The 12,565-nt window shown below is 39.0% G+C and overlaps 1 protein-coding gene across 1 annotated transcript in view; it reads left to right on the plus strand.

The window, feature by feature from the left end:
- si:dkey-172j4.3 (diacylglycerol kinase eta) overlaps positions 1-12,565 on the plus strand; it is a gene marked incomplete in the record, with an annotated part of 132,856 nt that overhangs the window by 95,497 nt on the left and 24,794 nt on the right. The window contains 2 exon segments of the mRNA XM_037688341.1: positions 7,732-7,819; positions 10,251-10,342. Of these exon segments, the coding sequence (XP_037544269.1) occupies positions 7,732-7,819; positions 10,251-10,342 (180 nt within the window).

Raw genomic sequence — 12,565 nt, forward strand, 5'->3', positions numbered from 1 at the left:
TCAGGATTGTAGTCCCTCATTATCACAGGTTTTCTGTCCCCCCCACCACCAGCATGATAAGTGAAACACCGCAAAGTACACATAGTAGTACAAGCAGTAGTTTATTTTAGTATTTGTTTATAGGCATATGTATATAAAGGCATTTTTAATATTTTCCACACTCTTGCAATGTTTCTCACAAGTTTCTAAACTAAACGCTCTAAAAGAGCACAACATGTCATGATCTCCACTCTCTGCCACCTGCGACTCTCTGCCACGCCCATTTCTGTTACTCCCAATCTCCCTCCTGTGTAAATAAACAATTTACATTTAAATACTGTAATGGTTTAAATAAACAATCCATGTTGCATGAGCAGCTTTATTTTAAATAATCAAGCGCGAACGGAACCGAGACTTTAGTCCCCCTCAGCGAACGGCCAGGCCACCGGGAAATGTCCTGATGCTTCCAATGGCCAGTTTGCCCCCAACTTTCTGCAGCAGGCGCTAAATCGTTTTAAATAATTAATTGTAAATTATTTAGGACCTGTGCTGTGCTTTTATGCATTTTTTTTTTTCTTTTTCTGCACTGACCTTGTCTGATGCCTCATGCCTTCAACGTTTCTGTTCCTGCTCTGTTCCGGACCAATTTCATCCTCCCTTTTTTCCTGCCTCTGTGTGAATGACCCACGCCTGTATTGTTGAACACGAACTCATACCCCGGACTCTGAGCTGAGCTCTCAGAACCAAGCTCCACATTCTGAGTGTTTATCGGACTTTCACTCACATATCACGTGACCTGTCCGTCCAAACCTCCGTTCCCTCTGACGTCATCGCAGCTTCGCCTTTTCACATGTGATCGAGCCATCCATCCATTTTCTTAGGTTTATATAGGTTATTTATATATATTTTATATTTATATAGGTTTTGTAAAGTCTCTTTTCATGTGCATAGATTATCTTTCTTTTTATCACATATTTGTTCTTTGTTTCATCTAATATTGCAACAAATATGACAAAATATAGTCAAAAGTCTGTAATTGTTTATTAGTTTCTTGATTCAGCAGCAGCTGATGATCATCCACGCAGTTTCTAACATCACGCAGCAAAGCTGAGGTGTTTGATTGAGCTCCTGGAGGAATGAATTGAAAGAAGTCATTGAAATCACCTTCTGATTGTTTTACTGGAGTTGTGTTTGAAAGCACAAATCAAAACATCTTGAAGCCCCACAGAAAAGAATGACATTAACAGATTTCAATTAATTTAACACTTGTTTTCTCAACAGCGTACCTCACTGAGAATACAAAACCCTTGAGCTGAGATAATTTGTTTGTTTAGAAATTAAGTCTTTAGGTCATTTGAGTTCCAAGTGCACTAATACTTGTAGTGTTTAGCCGTTTGATGACCACAGCATATCAACTTGTCATCAAAAACTTTATCATCTTCCTCCTCCAGCAGCTGTTTCTTCTTTTTGTGGATGATTGAAGCAGCTGATAAGAAGCTTTTATGGTTGCCACCAGTTGTTTGATGTGGAAGCTCAGAGGTGTCAGGCTTGACCAATCAAAAAGTAAATTTACCAACACACTGGTTTCAAATGGCAACATCAAAACAGAGAACAGATCAGGCAAAAAAAACAAAAAAAACATTAATGACTTTTGTCAGAAAACCTGACATTAAAGAGTAAACACTGGAACATCAAAAGAAGACGTATTTAGAAAAAACATGATAATACAATAATAATATAATGATCATTTTATTTAAAAAGCGCCTTTCAGGACACCCAAGGACACTTTACAGTAAGAAACATAGAAAGATTGTGTTAAAACAAACAAGCACAGTGCAAAGATCAACAGGAATAAATTACATAAAGAATATAAATTACATAAAGAATATAAAATACATAAAGAATATAAAATACATACAGCAAAGTTAAGGATAAGCGAGTCTAAAGAGATGTGTTTTCAGAGCAGTCTTGAATAGAGAAAGAGAGGTGGTGTTTCTTAAGTCAGGGGGTAGTGTTCCAGAGATGAGGGGCAGAACAGGTGAAGGCCCTGCTCCCCATTGTGGAGAGGCGGGCAGAGGGTACATGGAGGTGTAGTGAAGAGGAGGATCTGAAAGAGCGAGAGGGGATGGAGATGTGTAGGAGGTCAGATAGATACGGAGGGGCAAGGTTGTGGATAGCTTTGAAAGTGAGAAGAAGAATTTTGAAGACGATGCGTGATTTAACCGGGAGCCAGTGGAGCTGCTGCAGGACAGGAGTGATGTGGTTATAGGAGGAGGTTTGAGTGATGACACGGGCAGCTGAGTTCTGGACCAATTGCGGCTTCTGGAGAGATTTGTTGGGGAGGCCATAAAGAAGGGAGTTGCAGTAGTCAATCCGAGAAGTCACAAGACTGTGCACAAGGATGGCTGTGGAGCGGGGTGTGAGAGAAGGGCGGAGACGGTTAAAATTTCGGAGATGGAAATAGGCAGACCGAGTAACATTGTTGATGTGTGAAGTGAAGGAGAGAGTGGTGTCGAGGATGACACCAAGACTCTTGACCTGAGGTGAGGGGGATAGCAGAGAGTTGTTAAGGGGGATGAGAAGATGTTCTGATTTTGAAATAGAGTTTTTGGTACAGACAAGAAAGATTTCTGTTTTGTCACTGTTTAGTTGTAGGAAATTGTTAGAAAACCAGTGATTTAGCTCATTGAGACAGTCGGTGAGGATGGAGGGTGGGTGGGTGGAGTTTGGTTTTGTTGACAAGTAGAGCTGTGTGTCATCAGCATAACAGTGAAAATGGACACCAAATTTACGGAAGATGGGACCTAGAGGAAGGAGGTAAATGATGAAAAGGAGGGGTCCGAGGACAGAGCCTTGGGGGACACCCGTGGAGACGGGGGAAGACTGGGAACATAGGATTTAAGGTGAATGAATTGAGTGGGGTCAGAGAGATATGATTTGAACCAGTCTAACGGAGTACCCGAGATGCCAATGGAGGTTAGTCTGTTGAGGAGGATAGAATGACAGATTGTGTCGAAGGCAGAACTTAGATCGAGTAAAATGAGGATGGACAGAAGAGCAGAGTCAGCAGCAAGAAGAAGGTCATTAGTTATTTTTATTAGAGCTGTTTTGGTGCTATGGTGAGGGTGAAAACCAGATTGAAACTCTTCATAAATGTTATTGTTGGATAGGTGAGAGTGAAGTTGACTAGCAACGGCTTTTTCACGAACTTTGGAAATAAAGGGCAGGTTAGAGATCGGACGAAGATTAATGAAGTTGGTAAAGTCAAGACCTGGTTTCTTGATGATGGGTGTGATGGCCGCAGATTTGAAAGCTGTGGGAACAATGCCAGAGGTTAGGGAGGAGTGGATGATGTTAGTGATGATGGGGAGCAGAGACGGGAGACAGGATTTAACAAGAACTGTGGGAAATGGATCGAGCTGACAGGATGAGGACTTAGACTTGCTGATAATGTCAGCAATGGAGCTCGACCTTTGCCAGTGAGTGAGAGTTATCATGACCACAAAACTAAATTCTTACAGTGCAAGAAAGACAATGTTTTATTGTTTTTTTTATTTTTATTTTTATTATGTCAATACATTTGAGCTAGACTTGGAGGTAAAATGTTCATTAATGTTACGGTATAATGTGCATTCAGAGACGGGGAACAAATAACATTTTACAAACACATTTATCAAAATGAAGTTATAAATGATATGTTTCTGAATCTGTGCTCGTGTATTGATATTATGAGTTAACAGTCTTACAGTAGAAGTTCTACAAAAAACAAACGTTTTTATATAATTTTAGATTTAAACATTAATATTGTATTATTATCAGTAGTATTGTAATATCGCATTAATATATTGGATTATCACCTTCACCATCCAACACCAAAGAAAAATAAACTACCATATTTTTTTTCCATACAAGTCACACCTTTTTGCATGCATTTCTATGCCTTGCGACTTATACGGTGACGCGACTAATATAAGTTTTTTCCCCCCATATTTATAACCCAATTTTTGGCTGAGATCTAATGATTTCATTCATTCTGACATTGAAAATATTGAACACTACCATATTCAGTCACAAGAGGGCGTTCGAGCAATATGGCAAGCCAAGTGTCTCATTAATAGGTAAAAGTGGCTATTAATGAGATACTTGGCTTGCCATAGAGGCCACCTTCGTCTCGCTCCAGAACTCGTGGAGCAAACGTCAAATCAGCTGTACTTTGCTACACCGCCCAGGCGAAATGCAGCTGATTTGACCGTCAAAGTACATTTATTAAGGAAAAGTTAAATTGAGATGCACCTTTAATGTCGAGCAAACAAATAATTGTTTTTAAGTGTTAATCTTGTTAAATTCTTGTTAAAGTCCTTCCGTGCACGCTCCCACGGCCGCCATTTGGCAGCCCATCAATTTTTGGCACAACACTGGACAACATTTCCGGGTGGTCAGCGGTGACGCATAACAAATGCGACCCGTCAGCAGTGTCGCATAATAGATGCAACTTATATGGGGAAGCGACTTGTTTTTTTTTTCCACTTTATTAGACATATTCAATTCAATTCAATTCAAAAATACTTTATTAATCCCAAAGGGAAATTATTTGTTGTTGTAACTCGTTATCCTCGTTTCATTAAGATATGTTATAGATACTGATGGCTGTAGACAAGAAGGATCTCTTGTAAAGGTCCAGTGGATCCTAAGAAACTGGCTGCAGATGCTTTACGATCCGTCCACCCAGACTCGGCTGGCCTCTCGGTTCCCCCGGGCTGTAGGACCGCCAGAATGCCGGGCAGAACTCCTCCCAGAGTGATGGCCACTCCTCCCAGCAGTCTGTCGAGCTCCTCGTTGCTGCGGACAGCCAACTGTAGGTGCTGAGGGACGATGCTGTCCTTCTGCTGTCATGAACTGTGTTTCCTGCTAGTTCCAGGGTCTCAGTGGTCAGGCACTCGAGCACAGCTGGCAGGTAGATGAGAATGTGTCCACAGAACATCCTTTTCAACTCATTTGAGATTTGTGGCTGTAGTTGAGATATAATTTGAGCTTTTGAGATGTTAATCAGCTGCTGTTGTTGTAGAAAACTGCCTTGTTGCCATGGTTACGCATCATAACAAATGTCAAAAACTAAAAAAGTTTCAGTAAAAATCCTTCCAGCTGCACAGCATCTGATACCAGAGGAAACAATCATCCAAAAAAATGTGATTTACATCCAGAAAAAGAGGAATTAGTTTCCTAAAGCAAAATCTCAGAATGAAAGTAACAGAGCTGCTCCAACATGCAGCCACCTTGAGCGGCGCAATTCTAGAACAATTGGACTAGAATATTTGGACTGATGCAACTTATACAGTGGTGTGACGTGTACGGCGGCAAGTACAGCAAATAAATGGGGATTTAGTGCAGAGGAAAAAAGGATATTGTTGATTATTTTATGCTCTTGTAATGTTTTTCATTTGTGACATTAGAATAGACCAAACCAGAAGCTTTCAAACCCTTCAGAAGTACAATAATGACAACTATTTTTTTTTTTTCATTTACCCTTTAGTTATACAGGTAGTTTCATTGAGCCACGAAAACTCATTTTCAAGAGAGACCTGTTTAGGGAGCAGAATGGGGGTGGGGGTGGGGGGGGGTGGGTAAGGGCCTTGCTCATGGGCCCAAAGTGGGGTGATTGAGGGTAGGAGCAAATGTGGTTGCTTCACCTACCCCACCCACCTTTTTGATGTTGTCGGTACCGGGGCGTGAACCGGCGATCTTCCGATCGCAGGCCCACCTCTCTAACCTCTGCCACCAGTGCCCATAACTAAAAATACAATTTCACTGGATTTAAACAAATTCTGAACAGCATTAAAAATGAGGTTTCCACAATGTTTTGAAGGGTTCACAGGATTCTGAATTTCCGTGCATGAGCTGCGGGTCCTTATTGACTCGGAGTCCCTGTGGGCATCTCAAACCCTTCTCAACTTACACTATGTTTATTCTGCAGGCAAATGCAGCCCAAATCTAGGCATTATTATTTTCTCTTTTGCCTATATGTGGTACTAAATTGGATACATATACAGTAATCCCTCGAATATCAGTTCCACACCACCACAATAGGTGAAAAACAGTGAAGTAGGAACATTATATTTATTTTAGTATTTATATGCTGTATATTTTAAGGCTTTATAAACCCTTCCCACATTTTTTGCAATGTTCTAAACTCTTTAAACTACGTAATTTTAACAACATACATATATGTACTTTACAGTACTACAAAATTTTACTCACCAGCTCTACAGACCAGCAACACTGTTCCGGTTCTGCAGACCTACCCTACAGTGACGAACCCCACCGCCCCGTCCAGGTTGATGTGTGCGTGGATGGTTGAGCTTCAGGATTGTTTGTGACTTGCCTACCTGTTCTGTGAGCTTCATAGATTGATCCTTACTTCTGACTTTGTGTAGCAAAACTTTCCCTCCATTTCAGCAGAAAACAGCGGCCGGAAGCACAGTTGGCTTCTGGGTAGTGTAGTTATTTCGACTAGTGTTACATTATAGGCTTATTGAAAGAAAACTACAAAATGGCGGTGCCTGTCCAAAGTTGTTTTTTCTGTTAACTTTTTATCCCGTATCATCCCAGTCACGTGAGTAATACTGAAGTGGACAATCATGTGTCGTGTACAATCTTATGTTGAAAAACCTCAAAAGACTGAGTCCACAAAAGTCGTACCACGAATTAGCGAGGGACTAATGTTCAATGTTTTTCAACACAACCTCAGTCTGCACAGTCATGTCGCGTTTCATTCAACTTTTATGCCAGTCGGGCTACAGAAGAGACATCTTTCTTTCTTTTAGTTTGCCATGTCCTGGATGAGAATCGACAGCAACATATGATTCAAACATTGGTGTTGAACGGTATCAACACTAATTAATGAACGAGACCAAATATAAACACTGGATTAAACAATTGTCAGATAATAATTTAATGTGTAGTATAAACATTTACTTCTGTAAACACAGAGCTGTGTGTGTCACGTCCTCTTTACATGTCACATCAGTGACTTAGAGTTCACTCTGGAGTCTGATGACAATGGCATTAACATTTTAATGTGAACGGCCACACAAAAAATTAGAAATGAGCATTAGGTCCTGCAGTGTGAACTTAGTCGTAGTTTCTGTAATTCTAGAGCACTAGACCTGCATTTTATTTTCTATGTATGCTAACACCCAGCATGTTTTAGCCAAATTTAGTTAAGAGTTCGTTCAAAAATTTCATTCAGTGTGATTCCAAGTGCAAATCTGTATAGTTTTTCTTGTTTTTGTGTCTGCAATGAGACCCCAACAGTTGCAGCTCAGTGAAATACTATCTTAAGGATGGGGTTGCATTGAGGGTATCTGTTGTTTAAATGTGGAACAAGTTTAGCTTCAGTTCTCCAATGATCTAAAACCTTATCAGCTTCATTTCAATGAATCATTTGAAAGTAGTGGATTGGTTGAACTATGACAAATTGTACAGAACCAAAACCAAAATATTGGTCTTTCCCACAGCTATCTATAGTATTTTAAATGTTCACTGTCAGCAGTGTTTGTTTAAAACTAATAATTAAACAAAATGAACATTTTCATTTGCTGCATTTAATCAATTGTCAGTAAATCTTTAGCCTAAATTAATATTGAGTATTGGTTGCATTTCAATCAGCTGTGTAATTCTGTCTCAAGTCCTGAACTGATTAGATGCTGATCAAGTGATCTCTTTGGCGTCTGATGGTGATCTGTCCATTTTCAGGTGGAGCATCATGACATACGAGGTGCCCACCAGCAATAAAAGCACGCCCATCGTGAAGGAAGACGACAGCCACGATTTTCCTCTCCAGGTAAATTAGCCTGGAGGTTATCTGCTTTGTGAAGGATAGTTTCCATAAAAAACAGAGCCTAAAATCTCAGACACTGTTCTAAGAGCGGATTGATCCTGGCAGGTGGAAGCCAAAGCAATCAGACCTGAACCACAGGGAGTAAAGCAAATATTGATTTAGAGCAGCTCAGCATGTGTGGACTGAAACTCAAAACTGACAAATGTGAAGATGAATGCTAAAAATGTTTAAGGCTGTATGGACGTTAAGCTTCAGATTCCAAGTTTATTTCTTTGTATTTTTTTGTAAAATGGATTTGATCATTTATTCTAATATATTTAGAGGGGTTTTTTAAGGTACAAATCTACCAAAGCTGAAAGTATACTCACTGTAATTTATAGCAGTGCCACTTTATTAGTTTTTGATCAATGTTTTTTTTTTTTTTATATATATTTTGCATGACAAAGTCACCAGTTTTAAACTGATGGAGCTGCTTCGCCCCAATACTAAAATAAAAGGTGTGACAGTCATAGTCTACAGATACAACCGATTAACTTTTACTGGTAAACATAATCTTATGACACGAAAGCCCTAATAATAATCCAACAATGTTCAGAAAAGTCATCTGGACGGTTTCTTTTTTTTTTTTTTTTTTTTTAACATTTCGTCTTTCGTCCAAAGGACTTCATCAGTTCGAGGAGCCACAAACAAACTCAGTCCCACAAGCAGCACACACCCATAGTGGACCAACCAGTTTGCTGGTGATTAGATGGTTTCTGGGGCCTGCCCTCTCCCCCATCGACTCCTCTGAGACAGCCATAGCCAAAGTGGTTCAAACCCCAAAGTTCATGCTCAATATTCCAGGTAAAAAAATCCAAAGTTCAAAACTTTGATGGTTTGAACAACTTTGGCTATTGCTGTCTCAGAGGAGTCTACTGGCGAGAAGGCGGGCCCCAGAAACCATCTCGTCACCAGCAAACTGGTTGGTCCACTATGGGTGTGTGCTGCTTGTACTGAAGACCTTTAGATGAAGGACGAAATCTCTCAACAAAAAAAAAAAAATAAACATCCATATGACCTGACTGAACTTTGTTGGATTTTTTTTACCTGGATTATTGAGCATGAACTTTTATGCCCTAATAATAAGTTTTAATGGTACTGGGGACTTTTTTAATATGAGCTTCAAAGTTAGGAGAGAAATCCAAATGAACAACCCAGATATTACTTTTTGAATTTCCTTATAATCCTTATAAATGGTTACTGGAATATAAATGGATCCTTATAAATTGTTAAATCTTTTTTTTTCTGATTATAGAACACAAAGACAGTTTTTTGTTGTTCTGGGTTACACAGTGTTCCTTTGCCACTTCAGTAATTCTGCAGATTGTTGTGTAGTTTTTAAAGTTACGTCTACATGAGAACATCATCTGCATACAGAGGCGCACTGGACATCTTTCTAACTTTCAGTAAAATCATTAATATAGGGTTTGTTTAAAAAAAATAAAAACATTTGTCCTAAAAGTGAACCTTGTGAAATGCCCATTTTGAACATTTGTTTAATTACACAGTTTCTTATTTATTTTTTATCAACACATGTAATAACTTAAAGAACAAAATAACATTTTAAGTTTAGCGTCTCATGTTACTGTACATTAAAGCAGTCTTGCCTGAGAACTTGTTTAATGTAGTTTATGTGTAAATGAGATTATTTTTCACTCTCTGCACCGGTCTACAACAGATGCTGAACAGAACTTTAGACCAAATATTTAAACTTTTTTTGTACATTTTAGTAGTAAACATTTGAATCTGATTAGAAGATGCCTATAGCTTTTTCATTAAAAAACAAAACAAAACACATTTTATGGTGCTATCATTTTTTTTATTCTCTCAAATATTTAATAGAATTCATATTTAATCTATTTCCCAAAAATATTGTATCAGCATTTTTTATTCCTCTGCTTCACAAAATTAATGTTCGTTTCCTTCCGTCTTACCTGCATCTCTAAGAAAACAGCACTTTACTTTAAATCAGTATGAAATTGTAGAAACCTTTTGTTATAAAGAAAACTCCTTTTATTTTTTTTGCTCACATAATTGGTGAAGTGTTTCTTTGTCCCAGTGGCAACATAACTTTGGGTCGCCAGACGAGAAAAATCACACTTCAGCAGGGAGCTCAGTGTCTATTTCCTTCTGGACAGATTCAACTTATTTACACTTTTTTTTATTCTACCAGAGCATTCACAGTTGTGGACAGATTCAGATCCTGCTGAATCAAAACGAATGTGCAGTGAACACATCAGAGGTACGCTGTACGGGTGACGGCTCAATTTAACAGAACAAAACGAAGCAGAGTTCAGCTCCTTCAGCCTTTCTGTTTTGTGTGATGCTTTTTTACAACCCAGTAGTTCAAATGTGAAATAAATCATCGATCCAGCTCCATGTTTTTCTGTCTCAGGTCCACATCACTCAGTATGCAGACTCTGTAGCCTGTCACCTTGCCAAGATCCTGGACTCGGACAAGCACAGTGACGTCATCTCATCTGCCAAGTATGTGCCCCGAATGCCTTACAAAATGAGATTTTAAAAAAAAATGTATAAAATGGGAAGAAACATGGAAACGGAGAGAAGAGAGGTGGATAATAACGAGAGAGAAAGAGCCAGAGAAAGAAAGGCGAATCGGAGTCTGGTCAGCGTGGATTGATTTTCAGCTACACAAACAGCACTAACTCTCATGTGTGAGTGAAGGAGACAGATGAGTGTGTGTTCAGGGGTCGTCCTCGATGCATTAGTACATAACGGCCCTCCTTTGGGAAAAGCTCAGCAGCCATTATGAAGCACTTTCCTGTGTGTGTTATAAACCGTTATTGTTGTTCTGACCTGCAGCACTTCTGAAACCACCTGGGGACTTTAGGACACACAAAGTGCACCACATGTTTTCATATGAGAAAATGTACATGTACTTTTTTTTTTTTAAACGTTGATTTTTATTTATTTTTTCAACACAAACTTGAATTTTAATAAGTTTTCAGAGGCAAAGAGTAAAAAAAAAAGTGTCAACAAAAACCATTGCAGATACCTCTTGAATTCAATACAAGAGCATCTTTAACTTTATTTATAAAAGCACATGTAGAACAACAAGAGTTGATCAAAGTGCTATACTATGACCCCCCAAAACTACCTTAAATATAAACATTAAAATCATAAATCAGTTCAAAACAGAAACAGATGTAAAAACAAACAAAAAAACAAGGTTCCAAATTCCTAAAATTCCATAATTTAAAGTGCTAATACCATTAAAGATCAATACAAATGAAAGTAATTAACTGTGTCTGTTGCTGGGTTTTAAAAAGAGGAGCTCATTTGATGGACCACTTTGCTTTGGAGCCACTACAGCCAAAACATGATAACAACACCCCCCCCCCCCCCCAATGACTAAACATGAGACATCCTAATAGACCTGTTCAGATGATGCCAGAAGTCTACGACTAGAACAAGGACAAAAAATCCACATGGGGTCACCATTTTAGGAGTCCCTAAATGGTATTTTTGGAAACCAGATCCCAGAATAAAAGTCTTTGAACAACAAAATCTAATCTAAATTTAATCTAATCTAATCTAAACACAGGAGAATATAAAAAAAAAAAAACAAGAAGTCTCACAGTGTAGTAAAACCCAGTGAGTACAATGTGTTTGAAGATGAGACGTAAAAACACGACCGCATTCAAACTGATTTAAACACCTGAGCACCAATGTGGACCAGCTGCACCTCTGGACAACTAAAGTCCTGAGCTAGCTAGTGCATCTGTATTGCATGCCGTTAGCTTTGTGCTACGTCAGTGCAGCAATTGTTGTAATATCCTGGAATATCTTGCAAAAAGATCTGAAGCTCTCGACCTCTTAGTGACTAAAACTCTTAAGTTCCTGGGAAGAACCAATGCAGACATGTTTCTGTTTTTAGTTTTCTAAAATGCCTTATAATCTAGTCATTTTTTTGTTGTTGTTACTATTCCTCTTGATTGTCCTTGTGGCTGCTATTTTGTTTTTGATTTGTAAAAAAAACCCGGGAAATTTAAAATTGTATGCCTGTTTTATGATTGTCTATTGTTGTCGTTGTTATCCACTGTTGTCATCATTCTTTGTTGAAATCAGGTCTCTTGTAAATGAGTCCTCGAGGCTCATGGGATTAACCTGTCTAAATAAAGGCTGAATAAATGAAAGTTGTTGGGGGGGGGGGGGTCAGTTCGGTAGTCAAGACGCTCGGTTCAGGGCGCCCTGCTGATATAATGGTAGGGGAAACACTGCTTGTGGATTTTACTGTACACATACAAATCTTGTATGTGAATAATTTCATTCTATATTCCCCTACCATCATACAAGCAGGGTGCCCTGCGTCCTGCTACTGATACCCCATCCCCACCCTGTCGACAACTACCAGCACTGACGTCCTGATCATCTCCACCACCACCCCCCCACACACACACCCTGTTGACAAAAATCACGGAAGATATGAGCGCCCTACCAAGGCAAGTAAACTAGGGGAAACACCGCTGCTTGTGGTCACTAACACGTGGGTTAAACCATTGTTTCCACTGCGGGGTTTTATTTTCATATACAGTAGGCTCAAGTTTATCGCGGGGGATCTGTAATCTGTATCCTGAAGCCCCACGATAAGTGAAAAACCATGAAGTAGGAATAATAGTACAAGTAGTAAGTAATGGTTTATTTTTATCATATATATATATATATATATATATATATATATATATATAT

This window comes from Nematolebias whitei, chromosome 1, assembly GCF_014905685.2.
Source record: "Nematolebias whitei isolate Nwh7 chromosome 1, NemWhi1, whole genome shotgun sequence".
Lineage (NCBI taxonomy): Eukaryota > Metazoa > Chordata > Actinopteri > Cyprinodontiformes > Rivulidae > Nematolebias > Nematolebias whitei.